The sequence below is a fragment of the Mytilus galloprovincialis genome, chromosome 6, assembly GCF_965363235.1.
Source record: "Mytilus galloprovincialis chromosome 6, xbMytGall1.hap1.1, whole genome shotgun sequence".
In the NCBI taxonomy this organism is placed as follows: Eukaryota; Metazoa; Mollusca; class Bivalvia; order Mytilida; family Mytilidae; genus Mytilus; species Mytilus galloprovincialis.
The window spans coordinates 101,599,331-101,625,616 of record NC_134843.1 but is presented as its reverse complement, the minus strand read 5'-3'; the positions used below and the strand labels follow the sequence as shown (position 1 = coordinate 101,625,616).

At 34.7% G+C, this 26,286-nt stretch overlaps 2 protein-coding genes across 2 annotated transcripts in view; one reads left to right on the top strand and one right to left on the bottom strand.

Moving 5' to 3' along the window:
• LOC143080969 (anamorsin homolog) overlaps positions 1 to 25,533 on the bottom strand; it is a 79,847-nt gene extending 54,314 nt beyond the window's left edge. Inside the window, exon 1 of the mRNA XM_076257172.1 lies at positions 25,396 to 25,533. Within this exon, the coding sequence (XP_076113287.1) occupies positions 25,396 to 25,518 (123 nt within the window). The 5' untranslated portion in view covers positions 25,519 to 25,533. The remainder of the gene's footprint in view (positions 1 to 25,395) is intronic.
• Positions 311 to 11,407, top strand: LOC143080966 (uncharacterized). Its single transcript, XM_076257168.1, has 6 exons — positions 311 to 431; positions 3,585 to 3,790; positions 4,321 to 4,459; positions 8,218 to 8,351; positions 9,291 to 9,468; positions 10,643 to 11,407. The coding sequence occupies exons 2-6, from the start codon at positions 3,591 to 3,593 to the stop codon at positions 11,270 to 11,272; spliced, it is 1,281 nt and encodes a 426-aa protein (XP_076113283.1). The 5' UTR covers positions 311 to 431; positions 3,585 to 3,590; the 3' UTR covers positions 11,273 to 11,407.
• Positions 25,534 to 26,286: the final 753 nt, after the last annotated feature.

Here is a 26,286-nt window from a genome sequence, read left to right as displayed (position 1 = left end):
TTAGATATTGCTTTCCATAATTTACAATATCCATATTTGATATAATTTGGATTTAAAAATAAGTTATTTAATAGCCTTTGAATTTTAAAAAGTTTTCAGAGAAGATGGAGTTCAATGATTGCCTTTAAATTGAGACCACAATCGACCGAAGGTTCCAGAAGTGTGTACTGCTGTTGGGTACTAGGGTGTGTTGTATTAGCATTTTTATTGTACTATGTTTTAAAATTCAAATAGTAAATCGTTTTAACGAATTGTCATCTCCATTTATATTTTCATTCAATATATATATTGATATTAATAATTAATTATCTTAAATAGTATTCATTTAAAGCACTGATGATCACTGATGGTTCAATGAAATATATTCAAAAGTCGAACCGATTCCATATTACGAAACAGCTGATTGCGAACTGACAGGATCTTAGAGAAAGGTAAAACTTATAAATACGCAAAATAATTTGCTGGCTGTAATATAAACGTATTTACTTAAGGTAGCACAATACAAAGATTTTTTTACTTCCAATCACTAACCTTTGAAATGCTGTAACTTTCTTATGAATGCATAGAAAATAATAAAAGAGGTATATATAGAAAGATAAAAGGTTAATCTTTTAAATAAATGCAATATTTTTATTATGCAATCATTATGTAATCAATTATTATGTAATTAGTGGCAAAATCTGGGTAAGTTCACTTGAATGAATTTAGCTCTATCATCTCTTTAACTATACAGAAAATTTTAACGAAATCTTAATCAACACATCATGGGCTTCAAAAGGGTGTCTCAGATTGTCTCTATGGTATTCTATTCTCTCATAAATCTCTAATTAGTGTAAACATTCTGACCACATTAAAGAAGATAATGTTTAATTAGGTGTAAAATTTGTTCTATACATTCTATCTGAAATCTGAGACACCCTTTTGTAGATAATGGCCATAGGAACAACATATAATAAAATCAACCCTCTAGGGATACCTATGCAGAAGCTAATTTCATTTGAAAGTGGAAATTTGGTGAAAAATATTTTAGACACAGTTAACATTATAATTGGTTACATAATTGTTGCATAATACTAACATTGCATTAATTTGAAAGTGTAATCTGTTAGCTATCCAAAACTACCACTTTTATAAATTTTCAAGCATTATTAAGAAAGTTACAGCATTTTAAAACTTGGGAGTTGGAGTTATAAAATCTTTGTATTGTGCTACCTTAAATAATCATATCAACTGCCAATTCCACTTTCCAACATTTCCTACTGATACTGCTGGCTGTAATATAAACACATATACATAATGTGGAGATAATCATATCAACTGCTAACTGTCCAACATGTCCTACTGACACGGCTGGCTGTAATATAAACACATATACTTAATGTAGAGATAATCATATCAACTGCCAATTCCACTGTCCAACATTTCCTACTGATACTGAGGGGGGGTAGGAAGGGTCCTGATCCCGAAATCCCGAAATTCAAAAAAAGAATTCCTGGATCCTGAAAAGGTCAATCCCAAAGATCCCGAGCTTAAAAACACCCGATCCCAGAATCCCGTCCAACCCCAAGACCCCCCTCCCTCCTGGATCCGCCAATGCCTATATTCTAGTATAGTCTTTTAAAAAATCGGCAAGAATTATACCCATGAGAGAGCTAACAAGGCCATTTTCCATACATTTTTTAAAAAGTTGACATAGGCGGATCCAGGGGGGCGGGGCGCAAGCCCCCCATTTTTGTGGGGAAAATTTGGTTAATTATATAGGGAATCACTGAGGCATGACTGGAGTGCCCCAGGACTCCGGTATTTCCATGTCCCCCCACAACTCATTACACAGGGGATAATAACTATTACAGCAAACTATTATCATCTAAACTTTAACAATATCTAATAAATTTCGAATGCTTCAGAAACATTAGTCCAAATAATTATGACGTCTGGCAAGGCTATTACCAGACGTCATAGTTATTTGGACTACAGAAACATCAGAAGTCTGAATTTTAATTTTATTTCCATTGTAGACTTTTAATAATATACACATTATATGGGGACGAAGTTCCCATTCACAGGTAATGCCTGTTTCATATTAAAAAGTAACCTTACAAAAATCAATGTATATCCTTCAAAATCCTTCTCTTTACTTTCAGCTGAAATAAACATTATTTGTTTGTTATTTTTTCTTTTAAAAAAAATATGACTATTTTATTTTCATGGAGGCTGACATCTTGGATTGTACTCTGCAGTCGCAACGAATTCTTACCACAGAGAAATTTAGATATTGCTTTCCATAATTTACAATATCCATATTTGATATAATTTGGATTTAAAAATAAGTTATTTAATAGCCTTTGAATTTTAAAAAGTTTTCAGAGAAGATGGAGTTCAATGATTGCCTTTAAATTGAGACCACAATCGACCGAAGGTTCCAGAAGTGTGTACTGCTGTTGGGTACTAGGGTGTGTTGTATTAGCATTTTTATTGTACTATGTTTTAAAATTCAAATAGTAAATCGTTTTAACGAATTGTCATCTCCATTTATATTTTCATTCAATATATATATTGATATTAATAATTAATTATCTTAAATAGTATTCATTTAAAGCACTGATGATCACTGATGGTTCAATGAAATATATTCAAAAGTCGAACCGATTCCATATTACGAAACAGCTGATTGCGAACTGACAGGATCTTAGAGAAACATGGTAAACTACTGCAATGACTGCATGTTGGCTAAAATAGGGAGTTGCAATACATGTAAAAAATACAAGATAAAAATCTAAAGACTGATCAACACAAACCCCACCAGAAACTGGGGTGATCTCAGGCTCTCCTGAAGGATGAGCAGGTCCTGGTCTGGTCATAATCCTATACCCATGTCACAGATTTTAAAGACACTCTTTTGAATCCTTTCCAATCACAATTATGTTGTCTAAATATAAAACTACCACATTTGAAATATCCAGATCTAAAGATGTGAACAATGAAGGATATTCATCATGTTCATGATATTTAAATAGTCTTAAATGCCAGGGATTGGATATGCATCTGTCATAGTTTTGTCATTCAGTTTTCAAAAGTCTACACATAATATTCATGTTAAATAAAAAAAATTCTGTAAAATATTAAATTTTGTAAATCAATGAGTACAAGATTCTCTATAATTTTATTCTATTCCAAAATCTCTTCTATTTCTCTGCAAGTTATTTTTCTTGAAAAAATGACACTCCTTACGTTTTTTTCCCCTCTAATTCATGCATTCTAAGAAAATGTCACTCCAGGTTTACAATCATGTTCTGCCAAATTGAATATAAATTATAAGTTGTTAATCTTCAATACTATTTTAAAATTATCAACTTTATTAACTCCTACAAGTTGTATACCTTGTTGGTGTTCCTATATCTTTCCTTTTTACATGATATATTTAGGCATTTGTTTCTATTTTGAATTGATTATGATACTCACCTTTTGAATGGTAAAGTACCATACTTTGAGTTTGAATGATGTGATTATTTTGTTTTCTGATTTGCAGTAGATTATGGCTATAAAAGTAGCTGTTATGTGATTATTATTTTTCTTATTGACAGAAGATTATGGCTATAAGAGTAGCTGTTATTGGAGCTGGTGCTGCAGGGCTGTGTGCTGTAAGACACCTTACTGCTCGTCCAAGTATTTTCCATACTGTGTGTTTTGATAAAAACTCAATAGAAGGTGGGACATGGATATACACAGAGGAAACAGGCAGTGATAAATATGGGCTTCCTGTACAATCAAGCATGTATAAGAACTTGAGGTATATAAAAACATATATATATATATGAAATGTAATTATAACCGTCCTTTTTATCAGGAATTTTATATGGAAATGAATTTAAAAAAACATTTCTCTGTAAGGGGATATTTGTCATTTATACAAATCTGTTGCAAATGATATGTAGATTTTTCAAGTGATCAGAATAGAAGAAGTTTTCCCTATCAGTACTATATCTTTCAACATTTTGTATGAATTATAAGCAATTGAGAAACACAATCAAAATCTACAGTCATTAGTCTACTACAAACTTGTTTGGAAAATCAACTAGTTGAAGTTAGATGATTCAGGTTAGTCGATCAGTAACTATTTCTCAAAGTTATACACTTATCTCTAGTCCTGCCTGTCATGTCTTAACATCTGAAAAAATCACAGTATTAAATTGAGAAATAAAGAGATTTAATGATTTCCAACTAACCAACAGAGATTGATCAATTTGATGTGGAATAAACATTTATTTATACAAAAGGTTAACACATCGTTCAGAAAACAACTTTCCTATATATTTTTAGAACAAATCTTCCAAAAGAAGTAATGGCATTTCCAGGTTTTCCATTCAGATCCTCTCTTCCTTCATTTATAAAACATGATGATGTGTTAGAATACCTCCAAGAATATACAAAACATTATGATCTCCACAAATGTATAAAGGTATATATAGACATTTATTTTTATTGATCCCTGACAGCAATTGTAAATCTGCCACAAATAAACTAAATGAAACTGGCAACAAATCTAAATAAAGGCAACAGTAGTATACCGCTGTTCAAAACTCATAAATCCATGGACAAAAAACAAAATCGGGGTAACACACTAAAACCGAGGGAAACGCATTAAATATGAGAGGAGAACAACGACATAACACTAAAATGTAACACACATAGACAAAATCCCACGAGAATAACAAATATAACATATATATATATAACATCAAAACCAAATACATGAATTTGGGATAGACAAGTACCGTGACACGTCTTATCGCAATGTGAATTTACACTAAAAAATAAGAGAAAACAAATGACACAACATTTTAATGTAATACACACAGAAACGAACTAAAGATACATATTATAAATATAACATGTAAAACATAACAACAATCGAGGTTTTAGCAAAAATATTCCGTACTCTTCACTTCACTTGGATATTTTTTTGTCAGGAGTTTGGACCTGAAAAAAAAAGACCAAGAAAATGTTTGTAGATAAAGCCCACCCCTCTTACAAGAAAGATGACCCAGGGTATAAATGTGCGCGTAATACACACCAAAAGACGGTAGACAAAAATTTTCTGAGAGTAATGTTATTAGCTATTTTATGTCACCATGTCACAGACACATGTTTTTTGCTGTAAAGATTACATTTAGATAAATAAAAGCCTTATCGGTATGGCATCATACATATGTAGGACTCTAAAGTGCGATGGTACTCTAAAGTGCGATGGTCACTCTAAAGTGCGATGGTCTACTCTTAAGTACAATGGTGTATCACGCTAAAGTGCGATGGCTGTTTGTTCGCAAAAGTACGAAGGTTTATCTCGCTAAAGTGCGCTGGACTAAAGATAATGTTAAAGGGCTTAAAGTATTAAAGAACACGGATTTAAAAAAAGTCTTCTTGCGAAAGCTAGTACAAGGTTTTATGACATATTTGATAGGCTTTATAATTACCGGTAGGCTTAAGTGATCATTGTTTTAAATTAAGAAGAACGACCACGTTATAATTGCTAAAATGGTAATTTAGGTGTGACAAAAATCTATATATCCTGTGTATGTTTTTTTTAATTCAGATAGGCATCACGTATTTGGATAATTGTTGTAGCTTGAAATTGCCGTTCACACAGTCTATCACTAACTTCCCTCAAAGTCGTCTGACATTGTAAATTACAAATACAAAATTTGTTCTAATTTTTAGCAGACAATTTATGATTTACGCATGGAAACATGACATACCTTTATTTTACCGACTTTAATTTTCATTAAAATCGACAATATTTGAACGGGGACGGCAAAGTAAACTGCAACATAAACAATAATTTCAGTGTATCCATTAGCCATAACAGAAACAGGATAAAGAATACTTATGCGCATACCTTTGTATCAATATAGTAAGATGGTCGACTGCAGGACAGAAGTCCTTCTTCTAACACCAAAAAAAATCCACATTTGCTTCAGCCGACAAAACACGGTTATCATGTTTAAATTGAGTAAGTAATGGACATTTGCTTTAAAGTTGTTAATCAAATATTCTACATTTATCTTTCGGCATGTTCATTTTTAGCTCACCTGGCCCTTACCTGGCCCGAAGGGCCAAGTGAGCTTTTCCCATCACTTGGCGTCTGTCGTCCGTCGTCGTCCGTCATCGTCGTCGTCGTCCGTCGTCGTTAACTTTTACAAAAATCTTCTCCTCAAAATGGTCAGTTAACCCCTTTAGGAGTTATTGACCTTTATAGTCAATTTTTAACCATTTTTCGTAAACCTTAGTAATCTTTTACAAAAATCTTCTCCTCTGAAACTACTGGGCCAAATTAATCCAAACTTGGCCACAATCATCTTTGGGATATCTAGTTTAAAAAATATGTGGCGTGACCCGGCCAACCAACCAAGATGGCCGCCATGGCTAAAAATAGAACATAGGGGTAAAATGCAGTTTTTGGCTTATGACTCAAAAACCAAAGCATTTAGAGCAAATCTGACATGTGGTAAAAGTGTTTATCAGGTCAAGATCTATCTGTCCTGAAATTTTCAGATGAATCGGACAACCTGTTGTTGGGTTGCTGCCCCTGAATTGGTAATTTTAAGGAAATTTTGCTGTTTTTGGTTATTATCTTGTATATTATTATAGATAGAGATAAACTGTAAACAGCAATAATGTTCAGCAATGTAAGATTTACAAATAAGTCAGCATGACCAAAATGGTCAGTTGACCCCTGAAGGAGTTATTGCCCTTTATAGTCAATTTTTAACCATTTTTTCGTAAATCTTAGTAATCTTTCACAAAAATCTTCTTCTCTGAAACTACTGGGCCAAATTAAACTAAACTTGGCCACAATCATCATTGGGGTAACTTGTTTAAAAAATGTGTGGCGTGACCTGGCCAATCAACCAAAATGGCTGCCACGGCTAATAATAGAACATAGAGGTAAAATGCAGTTTTTGGCTTATAACTCAAAAACCGAAGCATTAAGAGAAAATCTGACAGGGTTTAATTGTTTATCAGGTCAAGATCTATCTGCCCTGATGTTTTCACATGGATCGGACAACCTGTTGTTAGGTTACTGTCCTGAATTGGTAATTTTAAGGAAATTTTGCCGTTTTTTGTTATTATCTTCAATATTATTATAGATAGAGATAAACTGTATGCAGCAATAACGTTCAGCAAAATAAGATCTACAAATAAGTTTACATGACCAAAATAGTCAATTGACCCCTTAAGGAGTTATTGCCCTTTATAGTTAATTTTTAACATTTTTCATAATTTTTTGTAAATTTTTAGAAAATATTTTCCACTGTATTTACTGGGCCAAGTTCATTATAGATAGAGATAATTGTAGCAACAAGAATGTTCAGTAAAGTAAGATCTACAAACACATCACTATCACCAAAACACAATTATGTCATGAATTTATCCGTGTCCATTGTTTAATATGCACAAGACCAAGCTGAGCGACACAGGCTCTTTAGAGCCTCTAGTTTGTTGTATTAAAGACTGTTCACGTCATAATCCATAGTACATTTATTACGTCTATACTTTCGCGGACCATCGCACTTTAGCGTGTGTAGGCATCGTACTTAAGCGTAGACCATCGCACTTTAGCGTGAACATCGTACTTTAGTGTCCCCATCGAACTTCAGAGTCCTACATATATATATATATCGATTTTCCAACTACTTTAGAGATTAAAAAAAAACATGTTGAGCACAACATATTGCACATGTTATCCATGAACATTTCAAGAAATATACACTAAGATAGTCTAGGTACAAAATTATGTGCATGTGTATAAATGAAAATAACATTGTATACATTGGTGCATCTTAAGAAATTCTGAAAATTATATAAATTGTACACTATGCATGAATCAAGTTTTTAATTCTAAAATTATGATGACATTGTTAAAGTAATAGTAAAATTTGTTGTCATCTTCCTCTATTTTGGACAAAAAAGAAGGTATAAAAATGTTGCTGTTCCTTGATATTTCACTTTAAAAAAAAAGAAGTTATTAATTAAATTGTATTTGATAAATTATAAATTTTGAATTCCTTGTTCCTTATACATGATATATTTCATAAATTATAAATTTTGAATCCCTTGTTCCTTATACATGATATATTTCATATAAACTTGTATAATGTTTTTACATAAAAAAAATTTGATATTATTGAATTTAGAATATTATTTATTTTCATGTAGTTTGAGACTTTGGTACAACATGTCCGTCCTGAAGTTGATGGAGACAAAACACAATGGCATGTGTCATACAGTAATGTAGGACAAAGAGATGAAACAAAAACAGAAATATTTGATGTTGTTATGGTTTGTAATGGGTAAATTTTATTATCTAAATTAACATCATGTTGTATATATAGGGGATCTCTCACTACTAAATCATGAACATCTAACAGCATGTTGTATATATAGGGGATCTCTCACTACTAAAACATGAACATCCTATAATGTCTGGATCCTATCTGAGAACTGGTGACATCCTAATGTCTGGATCCTATCTGAGAACTGGTGGGATTTATGGGTTTAATACCAAACGGGTTACAGCTATTTTTCAGAAGGGTATTTGATGCCTCTCCAACTAGTTATTTAGTAGTAAGACCTTAGTTAGTATGAAGAGCTAGTCAGGATGTGTTGTCATCTCTTCCTCTAGATTGTTACCGTTTGAGCTATACTGTTATACTAGTAAAGTTATTTTTACCTTTTTCATGTTTATTTTTGAGTTACCTGAGATTATTATAAAGTAAACACATCTTCTTATATATATATATAAAATGTAAATTAAACTCACATGTAAAATTATATCAGCTCAAAAAATATGTACTTCTAATTGCAAACATTGTATTATTGGATATTTTAAAAATATTAACATTTTTAAACAGCAGTATGATTAGATTCAAGATAATTTTTGACATGTCATGCACTTGCTCCAGTATAAATAAACCAGTTAACCAGTTGATGAATGTTTTTATACCTATCCATTTTACTTACTTCTTCAATATTTCATTTTATAGGGTATATATCATTTTACATGAACAGATTATGATTCATTGTTCTTGCATACCAGCAGGAGATACTGCATGACAATATTTTGATTTTTTTCCATACACAATGTTTTGTTATGATCATGATTACAGTGAATGCCAGTTCACCATTACATTGATGTGCAATTAGGAGATTTTTGAAGGGATATCTTTTAGTCAAAGTTCTGTTATAAATTATAAAACCAGTGTATATCATGTTTATTGTATATTTTTCAGGCATTACGAGGTACCACTTTATCCACAAATTCCTGGTCTTGATGACTTTGAAGGGGAGGTAATCCACAGTCATTGTTATAGACATCCTGAACAGTTTACTGGTAAAAGAGTTGTCTGCCTTGGTGCTGCTGCATCTGGACAGGATATTGCTGTTGATGTTTCTTCTTGTGCTAAATATGTAAGTTAGTTAATATCAAACTTGACTACATCTCTTAATTACAAAAGCGGAAAATAAATTGCACTGTAGCTCAATAGTTCTATTTGTAGTTGGACTTGACTGAGTGTAGCATTCCACCTATAGCATCTTATTTGAAATACTGACAAAACTGGTCAGACATTTTAACCAACTGTTGTAGTAATCCACAGTCAAGTCATTGAAGTGCAAGGTGATAGATGAAGCAAATTTACAATCCTTCATTGTTCTTATTGAAATGTATTGTTATTGTAAAGAGTCGCGTGAAATGTGACCCTGTATTTTGTCTGTATGCCAATGTACCTTGTAAGGGCTCTCCTTGTCTGGACAGATCATGCAGATAGTAATCAAACTGTCCACAGTTATAGAACATTTCCTGATAATGTGCAAACATAAAAAAATTATCTTCAATTATGGTTTGCTTATCTCTTTAAGCTTTAATAAGTTTGTGTTTTAAACCATTTTGGCCTTGAGCATCACCGAAGAGACATTTATTGTCAAAATGGGTATCTGGTGAGGTAAAAATTGTACTGTTAATGTTATCTAAAGTGAAAGGGGAGACGTGCAAGTTTTTTTAATTCAAAACACAAATTGTATTGCAGGATGGGGACATCCCTTTTTGAGTTCACTCACTTTTCTTGTTTGACTGGGAAGTATGATATTTTATTTCAACCAATTCTATAAAAAAAACCAGGCTATTGTTTCAAATTGGAATTATTTTTAATTATGGAATTTGCAAATTTTCTGTATTTTTTATGAATTCCATGTTTATTCTGTATTATAATGTTTTGAGGGGCGCATAACACTTTCCATACAATGTATTATGTAAAGATAGTGTTGTGCACGACACAGTACATTCTATTGAAAATGTGCTATCTTTTTTGTAATAGAAAGTGTTGTGTGTGACGCACAGAACATTAAAAAGACAGAATAGAATTGAAATATATTAAAAATTTCTAGCACAAGAAATTATGTAAATTCCATGATTAAAAAGAATTCCAAGTTGAAATGATAGCCTGTTAAAAACAAAAAAAAATGTTAACGACTGTTGTCAACATATAAGTTCAACTAAAATCTTGATGACATCAATGTTTCTATTCTAGGTTTGTCTGAGAAAGTATTAATATTATTGATAATCACTTATACCTTCTATTTTCAGTTATATATGAGTCACAATAAAGCCGTGTTACAGACAGTTTTACCAGATAATGTAGAACAAAGACCTGGAATAAAGCAACTGAACAAACATTCTGTGATATTTAAAGACGATAATGAAGTGGACGTAGATGTTTTACTCCTGTGTACAGGCTATCTATATAACTTCCCTTTCCTGTCAGAGGATATAGGTTTACAAGTAGAGGAGGAGAGAATATGGCCTCTTTATAAACATGTGATACACACACACTATCCCTCACTGTCGTTCATAGGTATATTAAAGACTATTTGTCCTTTCCCAGCCTTTGATATGCAGGTTAGGTTTGTTATAGCAGGAATTGATGGGTCTATGCCGCTTCCATCTGAAGAAGAGATGAAAAAGGACATTGATAAGGATTTCAAACTGAGACTGTCAGAAGGTCTTCCTGTTAGATATGCCCATAATATGGGTCCAAGACAGTGGCGTTATAATGATGGACTGGCAGAAATGGCCAAAATTAAACCCCTTCCTGAAGTGGTTGAAAAGTTGTATGATTATGTACATGAAACTCGTGTGAAAGATATAGCAGGTTACAAATCTGTTAACTATAGTATTGAGGGAGACAAGGATATGTTTAAAGTTGTTGAAACATAACAAAAAGTGTGCAACATATCTATATACAATGTGTAAACAAGTGTGCAATATTTAGATATATATTTATATAAAATGTATCAACTCAAGAATTGGAAGATCTCATTTTCCGTACTTCAAAATAAAATTAAAAAGGTTTTAACAGGATAATTGAGTTTGTATGTCTTGCCTACAAAAATGACATGTAGTTTTAAGATAATAGGAACACAAGAATGTAATGGAGAAAATTAAAATTTAAGGACACTATCTCCTATAAAAAGAATTGACCATTGAATTAAGCAGTGTTTAATTAATTGTAGATACAGTTTGCTGTTTAAAGCTGTTTACAATCAATTACCCCAATAAGGAGTCGATGATTATTTTCAGTCATTTGGATTATTTGTTGATCTTGTCTTGCTGATTAGCTTAACCATTTAATGCCTATTCAATTATTAGTTAGCATTATTTCAAAAGTGTTACAATCATCGAAGATATCCTTGCAAAAACTTGATGCAGTACATGTATGTTAAATGTTGAACATATTGTATCTGCATTACATAACTTTTTATTTGTATCACTAAATATATGCGTCAGTCAATAATCAAAATATATTAAATCAGCAAGTTGTACCATTTTAAGTACATTTGTATACAAATTAGGAAATAAAACAGAAGATGAATATGACTGATGACTTAATAAACACACACCACTTTATATACCTGTATCCAGTAAATATGTAACTGAGTGAGGAAAATCTTTTGGTGGATATAAAAATTTGAAGATGTGATATGATTGCCAATGAGACAACTTTCCATCAGAGACCAAGAGTTTGGTAATGTGGTCTGTTGTAATTCTGTTGCCAATGAGACAACACTCTACCGGAGACCAATTGAAGTAAGAGTTGGTAATGTGGTCTGTTGTAATTCTGTTGCCAATGAGACAACACTCTACCGGAGACCAATTGAAGTAAGAGTTGGTAATGTGGTTTGTTGTAATTCTGTTGTCAATGAGACAACATTCTACCGGAGACTTATTGAACTAAGAGTTGGTAATGTGGTCTGTTGTAATTCTGTTGCCAATGAGACTACATACTACCGGAGACTTATTGAACTAAGAGTTGGTAATGTGGTCTGTTGTAATTCTGTTGCCAATGAGACAACACTCTACAGGAGACCAATTGAAGTTAGAGTTGGTAATGTGGTCTGTTGTAATTCTGTTGCCAATGAGACAACACTCCACCGGAGACCAATTGAAGTAAGAGTTGGTAATGTGGTTTGTTGTAATTCTGTTGTCAATGAGACAACATTCTACCGGAGACTTATTGAACTAAGAGTTGGTAATGTGGTCTGTTGTAATTCTGTTGCCAATGAGACAACACTCTACCAGAGACTTATTAAAGTAAGAGTTGGTAATGTGGTCTGTTGTAATTCTGTTGCCAATGAGACAACACTCTACAAGAGACCAATTGAAGTAAGAGTTGGTAATGGGGTCTGTTGTAATTCTGTTGCCAATGAGACAACATTCTACCAGAGACTTATTGAACTAAGAGTTGGTAATGTGGTCTGTTGTAATTCTGTTGCCAATGAGACAACACTCTACAGGAGACCAATTGAAGTTAGAGTTGGTAATGTGGTCTGTTGTAATTATGTTGCCAATGAGACAACACTCTACAGGAGACCAATTGAAGTAAGAGTTGGTAATGTGGTCTGTTGTCATTATGTTGCCAATGAAACAACACTCTACCGGAGACCAATTGAAGTAAGAGTTGGTAATGTGGTTTGTTGTAATTCTGTTGTCAATGAGACAACATTCTACCGGAGACTTATTGAACTAAGAGTTGGTAATGTGGTCTGTTGTAATTCTGTTGCCAATGAGACAACATTCTACCGGAGACTTATTGAACTAAGAGTTGGTAATGTGGTCTGTTGTAATTATGTTGCCAATGAGACAACACTCTACCGGAGACCAATTGAAGTAAGAGTTGGTAATGTGGTCTGTTGTAATTCTGTTGCCAATGAGATAACACTCTACAGGAGACCAATTGAAGTTAGAGTTGGTAATGTGGTCTGTTGTAATTCTGTTGCCAATGAGACAACACTCTACCAGAGACCAATTGAAGTAAGAGTTGGTAATGTGGTCTGTTGTAATTCTGTTGACAATGAGACAACACTCTACCTGAGACCAATTGAAGTAAGAGTTGGTAATGTGGTCTGTTGTAATTCTGTTGACAATGAGACAACACTCTACAGGAGACCAATTGAAGTAAGAGTTGGTAATGTGGTCTGTTGTAATTCTGTTGTCAATGAGACAACACTCTACCAAAGACCAATTGAAGTAAGAGTTGGTAATGTGGTCTGTTGCAATTCTGTTGCCAATGAGACAACACTCTACCAGAGACTTATTGAACTAAGAGTTGGTAATGTGGTCTGTTGTAATTCTGTTGCCAATGAGACAACACTCTACCGGAGACCAATTGAAGTTAGAGTTGGTAATGTGGTCTGTTGTAATTCTGTTGCCAATGAGACAACACTCTACCAAAGACCAATTGAAGTTAGAGTTGGTAATGTGGTCTGTTGTAATTCTGTTGCCAATGAGACAACACTCTACCGGAGACCAATTGAAGTTAGAGTTGGTAATGTGGTCTGTTGTAATTCTGTTGCCAATGAGACAACACTCTACCAAAGACCATTTGAAGTAAGAGTTGGTAATGTGGTCTGTTGTAATTCTGTTGCCAATGAGACAACACTCTACCGGAGACCAATTGAAGTAAGAGTTGGTAATGTGGTCTGTTGTAATTCTGTTGCCAATGAGACAACACTCTACCGGAGACCAATTGAAGTTAGAGTTGGTAATGTGGTCTGTTGTAATTCTGTTGCCAATGAGACAACACTCTACCGGAGACCAATTGAAGTAAGAGTTGGTAATGTGGTCTGTTGTAATTCTGTTGCCAATGAGACAACACTCTACCAGAGACTTATTGAACTAAGAGTTGGTAATGTGGTCTGTTGTAATTATGTTGCCAATGAGACAACACTCTACTGGAGACTTATTGAAGTAAGAGTTGGTAATGTGGTCTGTTGTCATTCTGTTGTCAATGAGACAACACTCTACCAAAGACCAATTGAAGTAAGAGTTGGTAATGTGGTCTGTTGTAATTCTGTTGTCAATGAGACAACACTCTACCAAAGACCAATTGAAGTAAGAGATGGTAATGTGGTCTGTTGTAATTCTGTTGCCAATGAGACAACACTCTACCAAAGACCAATTGATGTAAGAGTTGGTAATGTGGTCTGTTGTAATTCTGTTGTCAATGAGACAACACTCTACCAAAGACCAATTGAAGTAAGAGTTGGGAATGTTGTTTTTTGTCATTCTGTTGCCAATGAGACAACACTCTTCCGGAGATTTATTGAAGTAAGAGTTGGTAATGTGGTCTGTTGTAATTCTGTTGTCAATGAGACAACACTCTACCAAAGACCAATTGAAGTAAGAGTTGGTAATGTGGTCTGTTGTAATTCTGTTGCCAATGAGACAACACTCTACCAAAGACCAATTCAAGTAAGAGTTGGTAATGTGGTCTGTTGTAATTCTGTTGTCAATGAGACAACACTCTACCAAAGACCAATTGAAGTAAGAGTTGGTAATGTGGTCTGTTGTAATTTTGTTGCCAATGAGACAACACTCTACTGGAGACCAATTGAAGTAAGAGTTGGTAATGTGGTCTGTTGTAATTCTGTTGCCAATGAGACAACACTCTATCGGAGACCAATTGAAGTAAGAGTTGGTAATGTGGTCTGTTGTAATTCTGTTGCCAATGAGACAACACTCTACCGGAGACCAATTGAAGTAAGAGTTGGTAATGTGGTCTGTTGTAATTCTGTTGCCAATGAGACAACACTTTACCAAAGAAAAATTGAAGTTAGAGTTGGTAATGTGGTCTGTTGTAATTCTGTTGCCAATGAGACAACACTCTACCGGAGACCAATTGAAGTAAGAGTTGGTAATGTGGTCTGTTGTAATTCTGTTGCCAATGAGACAACACTCTACCAGAGACTTATTGAAGTAAGAGTTGGTAATGTGGTCTGTTGTAATTCTGTTGCCAATGAGACAACACTCTACCGGAGACCAATTGAAGTAAGAGTTGGTAATGTGGTCTGTTGTAATTCTGTTGCCAATGAGACAACACTCTACCGGTGACCAATTGAAGTAAGAGTTGGTAATGTGGTCTGTTGTAATTCTGTTGCCAATGAGACAACACTCTACCGGAGACCAATTGAAGTAAGAGTTGGTAATGTGGTCTGTTGTAATTCTGTTGCAAATGAGACAACACTCTACCGGAGACCAATTGAAGTAAGAGTTGGTAATGTGGTCTGTTGTAATTCTGTTGCCAATGAGACAACACTCTACCGGAGACCAATTGAAGTAAGAGTTGGTAATGTGGTCTGTTGTAATTCTGTTGCCAATGAGAAAACACTCTACCGGAGACTAATTGAAGTAAGAGTTGGTAATGTGGTCTGTTGTAATTCTGTTGCCAATGAGACAACACTCTACCAGAGACCAATTGAAGTAAGAGTTGGTAATGTGGTCTGTTGTAATTCTGTTGCCAATGAGACAACATTCTACCAAAGACCAATTGAAGTAAGAGTTGGTAATGTGGTCTGTTGTAATTCTGTTGCCAATGAGACAACACTCTACCGGAGACCAATTGAAGTAAGAGTTGGTAATGTGGTCTGTTGTAATTCTGTTGCCAATGAGACAACACTCTACCGGAGACTTATTGAACTAAGAGTTGGTAATGTGGACTGTTGTAATTATGTTGCAAATGAGACAACACTCTACCAGAGACCAATTGAAGTAAGAGTTGGTAATGTGGTCTGTTGTAATTCTGTTGCCAATGAGACAACATTCTACCAAAGACCAATTGAAGTAAGAGTTGGTAATGTGGTCTGTTGTAATTCTGTTGCCAATGAGACAACACTCTACCGGAGACCAATTGAAGTAAGAGTCGGTAATGTGGTCTGTTGTTATTCTGTTGCCAATGAGACAACACTCTACCGGAGACTTATTGAAGTAAGAGTTGGTAATGTGGTCTGTTGTAATTCTGTTGCCAATGAGACAACACTCTACCGGAGACCAATTGAAGTAAGAGTTGGTAATGTGGTCTGTTGTAATTCTGTTGCCAATGAGACAACACTCTACCGGAGACCAATTGAAGTAAGAGTTTGTAATGTGGTCTGTTGTAATTCTGTTGCCAATGAGACAACACTCTACAGGAGACCAATTGAAGTAAGAGTTGGTAATGTGGTCTGTTGTAATTCTGTTGCCAATGAGACAACACTCTACCGGAGACTTATTGACGTAAGAGTTGGTAATGTGGTCTGTTGTAATTTTGTTGCCAATGAGACAACACTCTACCAGAGACCAATTGAAGTAAGGGTTTGATAATGTGTTCTGTTGTAGTTCTGTTGCCAATGAGACAACACTCTACCGGAGACCAATTGAAGTACGAGTTGGTAATGTGGTCTGTTGTAATTCTGTTGCCAATGAGACAACACTCTACCGGAGACCAATTGAAGTTAGAGTTGGTAATGTAGTCTGTTGTAATTCTGTTGCCAATGAGACAACACTCTACCGGAGACAAATTGAAGTAAGAGTTGGTAATGTGGTCTGTTGTAATTCTGTTGCCAATGAGACAACACTCTACCAGAGACCAATTGAAGTAAGAGTTGGTAATGTGGTCTGTTGTAATTCTGTTGCCAATGAGACAACATTCTACCGGAGACCAATTGAAGTTAGAGTTGGTAATGTGGTCTGTTGTCATTCTGTTGCTAATGAGACAACACTCTAACGGAGACCAATTGAAGTAAGAGTTGGTAATGTGGTCTGTTGTTATTCTGTTGCCAATGAGACAACACTCTACCGGAGACCAATTGAAGTTAGAGTTGGTAATGTGGTCTGTTGTTATTCTGTTGCCAATGAGACAACACTCTACCGGAGACCAATTGAAGTAAGAGTTGGTAATTAGGTCTGTTGTCATTCAGTTGCCAATGAGACAACACTCTACCGGAGACCAATTGAAGTTAGAGTTGGTAATGTGGTCTGTTGTAATTCTGTTGCCAATGAGACAACACTCTATCAAAGACCAATTGAAGTAAGAGTTGGTAATGTGTTCTGTTGTAGTTCTGTTGCAAATGAGACAACACTCTACCAAAGACCAATTGAAGTAAGAGTTGGTAATGTGGTCTGTTGTCATTCTGTTGCCAATGAGACAACACTCTACCGGAGACCAATTGAAGTAAGAGTTGGTAATGTGTTCTGTTGTAGTTCTGTTGCCAATGAGACAACACTCTACCAAAGACCAATTGAAGTAAGAGTTGGTAATGTGGTCTGTTGTAATTCTGTTGCCAATGAGACAACATTCTACCAAAGACCAATTGAAGTAAGAGTTGGTAATGTGGTCTGTTGTAATTCTGTTGCCAATGAGACAACACTCTACCGGAGACCAATTGAAGTAAGAGTTGGTAATGTGGTCTGTTGTAATTCTGTTGCCAATGAGACAACACTCTACCGGAGACCAATTGAAGTAAGAGTTGGTAATGTGGTCTGTTGTAATTCTGTTGCCAATAAGACAACACTCTACCAGAGACTTATTGAAGTAAGAGTTGGTAATGTGGTCTGTTGTAATTCTGTTGCCAATGAGACAACACTCTACCAGAGACCAATTGAAGTAAGAGTTGGTAATGTGGTCTGTTGTAATTCTGTTGCCAATGAGACAACACTCTACCAGAGACTTATTGAAGTAAGAGTTGGTAATGTGGTCTGTTGTAAATCTGTTGCCAATGAGACAACACTCTACCAGAGACCAATTGAAGTAAGAGTTGGTAATGTGGTCTGTTGTAATTCTGTTGCCAATGAGACAACACTCTACCGGAGACCAATTGAAGTAAGAGTTGGTAATGTGGTCTGTTGTAATTCTGTTGCCAATGAGACAACACTCTACCGGAGACTTATTGAAGTAAGAGTTGATAATGTGGTCTGTTGTAATTCTGTTGCCAATGAGACAACACTCTACCAGAGACCAATTGAAGTAAGAGTTGGTAATGTGGTCTGTTGTAATTCTGTTGCCAATGAGACAACATTCTACCAAAGACCAATTGAAGTAAGAGTTGGTAATGTGGTCTGTTGTAATTCTGTTGCCAATGAGACAACGTTCTACCAAAGACCAATTGAAGTAAGAGTTGGTAATGTGGTCTGTTGTAATTCTGTTGCCGATGAGACAACACTCTACCGGAGACCAATTGAAGTAAGAGTTGGTAATGTGGTCTGTTGTAATTCTGTTGCCAATGAGACAACACTCTACCGGAGACTTATTGAAGTAAGAGTTGATAATGTGGTCTGTTGTAATTCTGTTGCCAATGAGACAACACTCTACCGGAGACCAATTGAAGTAAGAGTTGGTAATGTGGTCTGTTGTAATTCTGTTGCCAATGAGACAACACTCTACCGGAGACCAATTGAAGTAAGAGTTGGTAATGTGGTCTGTTGTAATTCTGTTGCCAATGAGACAACACTCTACCAGAGACTTATTGAAGTAAGAGTTGGTAATGTGGTCTGTTGTAATTTTGTTGCCAATGAGACAACACTCTACCAGAGACCAATTGAAGTAAGAGTTGGTAATGTGGTCTGTTGTAATTCTGTTGCCAATGAGACAACACTCTACCAGAGACTTATTGAAGTAAGAGTTGGTAATGTGGTCTGTTGTAATTCTGTTGCCAATGAGACAACACTCTACCAGAGACCAATTGAAGTAAGAGTTGGTAATGTGGTCTGTTGTAATTCTGTTGCCAATGAGACAACACTCTACCAGAGACTTATTGAAGTAAGAGTTGGTAATGTGGTCTGTTGTAATTCTGTTGCCAATGAGACAACACTCTACCAAAGACCAATTGAAGTAAGAGTTGGTAATGTGGTCTGTTGTAATTCTGTTGCCAATGAGACAACACTCTACCGGAGACCAATTGAAGTAAGAGTTGGTAATGTGGTCTGTTGTAATTTTGTTGCCAATGAGACAACACTCTACCAGAGACCAATTGAAGTAAGAGTTGGTAATGTGGTCTGTTGTAATTCTGTTGCCAATGAGACAACATTCTACAGGAGACCAATTGAAGTTAGAGTTGGTAATGTGGTCTGTTGTAATTCTGTTGCCAATGAGACAACACTCTACCGGAGACCAATTGAAGTTAGAGTTGGTAATGTGGTCTGTTGTCATTCTGTTGCTAATGAGACAACACTCTAACGGAGACCAATTGAAGTAAGAGTTGGTAATGTGGTCTGTTGTTATTCTGTTGCCAATGAGACAACACTCTACCGGAGACCAATTGAAGTTAGAGTTGGTAATGTGGTCTGTTGTTATTCTGTTGCCAATGAGACAACACTCTACCGGAGACCAATTGAAGTAAGAGTTGGTAATTAGGTCTGTTGTCATTCAGTTGCCAATGAGACAACACTCTACCGGAGACCAATTGACGTTAGAGTTGGTAATGTGGTCTGTTGTAATTCTGTTGCCAATGAGACAACACTCTATCAAAGACCAATTGAAGTAAGAGTTGGTAATGTGTTCTGTTGTAGTTCTGTTGCCAATGAGACAACACTCTACCAAAGACCAATTGAAGTAAGAGTTGGTAATGTGGTCTGTTGTCATTCTGTTGCCAATGAGACAACATTCTACTAGAGACCAATTGAAGTAAGAGTTGGTAATGTGGTCTGTTGTCATTTTGTTGCCAATGAGACAACACTCTACCGGAGACCAATTGAAGTTAAGAGTTTGGCAATGTGGTCTGTCGTACTTCTCACTTCAACTTGTCAGCAGTAGCGTCTTTGACATCACTTGTTAGATGTTTTAATGTTTTACAGAATGTACGACTTACAGTAAAAATATCGGGGAAAGGGGGGGGGGCACTTACTATATAATTAGTGTTAGGGATGAGCAGCTGAAATAGGTCTCTTTTTCATGCTCTATGATATATGAAAAGGGTGAGAAATTCAGATTAAATATATCAATAGGTTGATATTATCACTTGCTTGATTATATCATAAGTATTTGAAACTAATCAGATGTCCGTATTTATTTTTAAACCACAGTCGTAAATGCATCAGTTATTTGTCAAACCAATTAAACTCTATTTATTCTGATGTGGTATTTCCTCTGATGCCAGTGATATATGCAATAAATCCGACCATTTTGACATTTGCACCTAATTAACATTCAAGGGTTTGTATACATAAAACATGATAACAATTATTTAAAGAAATTAAATTGTGACAGCGTTCTTTAAAACAGCAATGAAACTTTTGATCAGTTAAAATCAGTGAAGGTGTTACTCTCTGGGGTGATATTACTTTTATCTGACCATAGCTGTAATACCATCTATAATGATCTGACCTAACGTCTTTTATATGCATTGTATTTTGAAATTGAAATATCTTCATAATGAAAGATATAAAAGGGGCAATAATAAGAAGAAAGTGTTTAAGATGTGACAAGTTTACTGGAAAAAGGTGATATTATTGCGACTACCTTGAATCTTATCAAGAACGTGATGATGAGCGGGACATGCAAAAAAAATCTATACTAATGTACCAGAAGATGAAAAATATTCAAATATATCTATAGGTCTGTTTTTTGTCGATTGATATGTGTATAGTTGTGCCCAATATGTCTACGGATTTCTGCCTGGGACAAGAATATCCTTATTATTAGAATATTCAAACGTTTGCAAACAGTATTTTTCTTATAAAATGACTATATAAGAGGGTTTGGAGGGGGTTAAATGATTAAAGAATAATGCCCTTAAAAAGTGAAGATTAGAGAATAACGGGCAAAAAAAAATGAAGATTAGAGAAATGCGTGGTCTAATTTTTTGAAGATTAGAGAAAAAAGGGGTTAATTTTTTGAAGATTAGAGAAAAAGGGGTGAAAATTGAATGTTTACAGAATAACAGACCCCCCCCCCCCCAATCCAGACCCTCATATAATTGATTTAAATGATAAAACCGGTGACTAACTACAAATTAAAAACGGATTGATAAATGAACAGCGGTATACTACTGTTGCCTTTACTAAACGAGCATATAAAAATGCACAGCCGCGTTAGCCAAATGTCGATAAACGCACAAATTTAAGTGACGTCACATTTGAATTTCTAAAAAAAATCCCAAAATTAGGATATATTCAAGATAAGGTTAGGTTAGTAATGTTGATATTCCATCTATTAATAACAATGAAAATTACAAGACCATTTATATCACATTGTGGTAGTAATTTGATAATTAATCTATTATCTAGCTATATGTCGGTATTTCTTCTAAATCAAACTGTAAACCAAATATATCGTATAGATTTAGTTGAACCAAACTAAAATTTAATAAATGAACTGGATGAGTAATTATCTTTACCATAACACACGAATGCAACAGAAAACCATAAGATTTACAACTACAAATGATAAGACATTTGACATTTTAGAATAACAAATATTACATCAAAACTGAATACACGAATTTCGGATAGAAAAGTACCGTGATACGTCATATAGCAATGCGAATTACACTCAACAAAACAGTCACAATCGGGAATAAGTCACGTTCGGTTATTTAAAGATCAGACGACGTAATGACAAACCACAATCTAACACGTTGTAAAAATGTCCTTATTAGTTTGGACAAAGACACATCGTATGGATCAACCAATTCGTGATGGTGTCTGTAAAATTTACGGAGTGTCATTTTTAATCTGTCCTCATAACTTTGTTGAATCAGTTTCTGCGTCAGGAGTACACTCCTGTATATGAAGTCCGTATAGTGGGAACATGCACGAGTATAACGTATCAATTGAGATATGTGGTCACCATACGAAGGGGCAGATGATATGTTACTGCTGAGAAATGGGAAAATGATTATTGAGAAATTGAAATCGTCCCGTTTAATCATAGATTTTCTTGTGAAGTCGTCCATCAGTGTCAATATTGAGGAAAAGATCGAGGTATGAAGCAGTCCTTCTAGTATCAGTAGTATCCTTAATTTCAAGTTTACTGGGATCATATGAGATATGAAGTAAGTATTGACTGAAATATGGGTAATTCAATGATAGGACATCATCAATATATCGGAAAGTAAAATTAAAGAAGTTCACAAGGTGCTTTTTCTTTTGTCTTTTAGAAGGTTCTAAATGAATTCTGCTTCATACGAGTACAAAAACAAATCGGCCTAATCATGTAAAGTTACAAGACAGTTTTTATTCAGCATTTCCATAATTGTATAATATTGACCACATCAGAGAACAGCTGCATTAGGCATACACTCTTTAAGATATTCGGGTACTAAGCTTTAGAATAAGCTGCCAGATGAGCTAAGTAAGCAATCATTTTTAAATCAATTGAAGAACTTGATAAATTCTTGGTCCGACAGCTCACGCCAATGTTTCATCTGCAAAACCAGTTAATTATGTTTATTATTTTTTGTTAATTGCTTTATTTTCACCATGACAACATTATTTTGTTTTGTGAACTATAGTGCTTTTCCTTTTTTGTACTGATTGTAGTTACTATAATATTCTTGTATATGTATATATATATATGTGTGCATTTTATGTTATATTTCAGTCCTTGGGTGCTCTTTAATTAAGTTTCATCTAGCAGCATTAAGCATTGGTTAAGAACTCTCACATAGGGGTTACCTCCGAATTCATCTTCCGTTACTGGATAGAGAGGCACAATTATTGCCGGGAAACAATATACATTGACGCCATTACTCTGACCAAATATTTTTATAGCTCTTCTCAATATTCTGGATGCCCAGACTCTTTTGTCTGTATCATGCTGTGGCATCTGCATCCCCTTTTGTGAAGAAAACTTGCAAATGCGGTAATCTATCAAAGAATACGATAAGATTGGATCAAGCTCGTGGAATAGAGCGTTTTTTTAACATGTATGATGTTATTAATTCTGGTTCTATTCCATCTGTTTCGGGTACACAACTAAGTAAACTTTTTGCCAAGGTATACGCGTCTTTCAGTACGGGAAATATGTTTCGTAATATCAACTTTTCTATACAGGAAAATGATAGCCGTGTATGGCAAGCCGTTCTCGTCAAAACTATGTTTAAACCATTTTTCGAGAAATTTTCACACTGAGAATTACAAAAAAACACACTGAGATTTAAAAACTTCAAAACACACACTGAGAATTAAAAATTACACACTGAGAATCAAAAATTACCCACTGAGATTGCATAAAGACGCACTGAGATTACAAAAATGAAAAACACACACTGAGACTTGAAAATTACACACTGAGAATTGAAAATAACACACTGAGATTTCAAAAAGACACACTGAGAATAAATAAACTGAAAAACACACACTGAGAATTGTTAATTACACACTGAGATTTCAAAAATACACACTGAGATTAATATGCAAATTACTAATGAATATTCATGAGATGAATAATTCAACAGATTTATATCTTGATCTCAAAAACTCTTTTCATTATAGTGAAATGCGATTCCTTCAACCAATTAACATTCGTAATAAATTTCATGACTTAACATCGCTCATATTCACAAGTTTGTTGCCTATAATTCATATCATTACTACCAGTGTATCGGGACTTAAAACCGTTTTAGCATGGGTCCCTTTTAAAAAGTCTTCCAACTGTTACCCTGATTTCGCAAGTTAATCTTTTATATTTTTGTTACGTTTATATGCTATTATAGACACTTGAGTAAAAACTTCACTGCATTATTTGTTTTTCAGTGCAAATTGTTCCAAGTTTTCTTATAATTTTAATATAAAGTTTTCACCATTTGGTATAAATATTTTGTAATAAGAATAAGCGGCTATTTTTCTTGTCCTTGTATTTCTAAAGTTTTTTTTATGAATAATTTGGAACCAAATCGAAGGACTAACGAGTTCTGTCCCCTAGTTGCTTTAAGCTTGTGATAGATTCAGATTAAGTATGCTAATCAGATATGTGCGCATAAAAAGTGCGCACAAATCTCAGTGTGTCATTTTAAATTCTCAGTGTGTAATTTCAAATTCTCAGTGTGTGTTTTCAATTTATTTATTCTCAGTGTGTCTTTTTGAAATCTCAGTGTGTTATTTTCAATTCTCAGTGTGTAATTTTCAATTCTCAGTGTGTAATTTTCAATTCTCAGTGTGTAATTTTCAATTCTCAGTGTGTAATTTTCAATTCTCAGTGTGTGTTTTTCATTTTTGTAATCTCAGTGCGTCGTTATGAAATCTCAGTGTGTAATTTTTAATTCTCAGTGTGTGTTTTGAAGTTTTTAAATCTCAGTGTGTTTTTTTTATAATTCTCAGTGTGTAAATTTCTCGAAAAATGGTTTAAACATAGTTTTGACGAGAACGGCTTGCCATAGCCGTGCATTTGTCTGTCTAACGATAATTTCCCACGTAAGGTCCTCTGAATTTTGTACAAAATGTACAACTTTTGGGGGTATGAGATCCTTCATTCTATTTGGTAAATCGTCCAAGACGACTTTGGGGACCAAATCGATACTGATATCCAGGTCTGGGTCGATCGGGGTGCCGATGTATGCCAAATGTAAAGGTGCAACCAAGGTTTTAGGAGGCGAGGCTCCTTTGTAATAACAGGTTCTCCAGTAAAACGGGAGATCTTCCCAAAATAAGCTGTGTTGAAATATGTTATAAACGGTAGTATTGAATGAGTTCATAAGCGCTTCATTTAAAGTTTGGTCATGTTCTTGCAATTCTTTAACCTCTTTCCCAAATTCAATGTCTTGTGTTTGAAGACATAATTGAACTTCGTCTTGTACAGTGAAATACTCAGCTCTTATGCACTGACTTATAGTCGTCAACTTGAACAGATAATCAAACTCATCCTGTGGATTGATTTTTGTGCCCTCCCCCGTGCTTCCAGCTAATTCAATAGTAGAAGTAAGTAGAGAATTATGTTGCTCTAATTGATTCTTGAGCCTTTCAACAAATTGTTGAACATTTTGTATAATTTCTTTAACGAATTTGTTCTGTGTGTTCACTGGTTCCCCAAATTGTTTTGATTTTTTTTTAGACTTTAAGTAGGCCGTACAGATTTTAAACAATAATTCTAATTTCAGTTTGTCTTTCTTTGGTATTTCTCTACCATTTAAGATAAAAATGGACGGATCAAGTATATATCTCAGAGTTGACAAGTTTTCAGTTTCGGGCCAGATATTCCGGGCTGGTTGAGTCATTGCATAATATAAGCATCCCCTACCGAATTTATCTTTCTGAAGTAATGGTAATTTGGATTTAGCTAATATATGTTTAACTACATCTGTATACCTCAACCAACAAGAAAAGTGTAGAATAGTCATGCCGTTGATATCTTTTGTGTTAATGTCAATTTTGTGCTTCTCAACTACTATTAATTTTTGTATGATATCATTTTGAGCATCCCGTCTTATTTTCAACGCGTCCTTTTCCAGCATAGAGTTTTGCTTAATGGATGCTACAGGATGAACTATCAGTCCATGGATGAAAGGAAATGGCATAGATTGACTTGATGATTTAATCTTCTCACTATATTTTTTTAAAAATATATCTAACTCGACTGGATTTAAGTTGATTATGATAGAATGAAGAGCTGTATATCCCCTTTGATTTCTCTCAATTGTCAACGAAGCCCCACCATCGACTAGTATTTCTACAATTTCCAGAATTCTAGGTTGGCCTTTAATGTCGCATATTAAGTGTAGAGGGGAACCATTAAAGAACCGATCCAAACAATCGATATTAGCACCATGTTCAAGGAATAAATTTAAGAGTGGCACGTTAGATGTGGTGACAGCCCAATGTAGTGGGCAATATATCGTAGCATTGCTATTGAGATTGACCTTGTAATCTTTGATCAGTTCTACCGCTAGATCCTCCACATCATCCGCCGATGCATTTACTGTAGAGCTACTTGGTATAATTCTACAGAGTTCACACAGAAAATGTAGCCTTAAATTTATGACGCT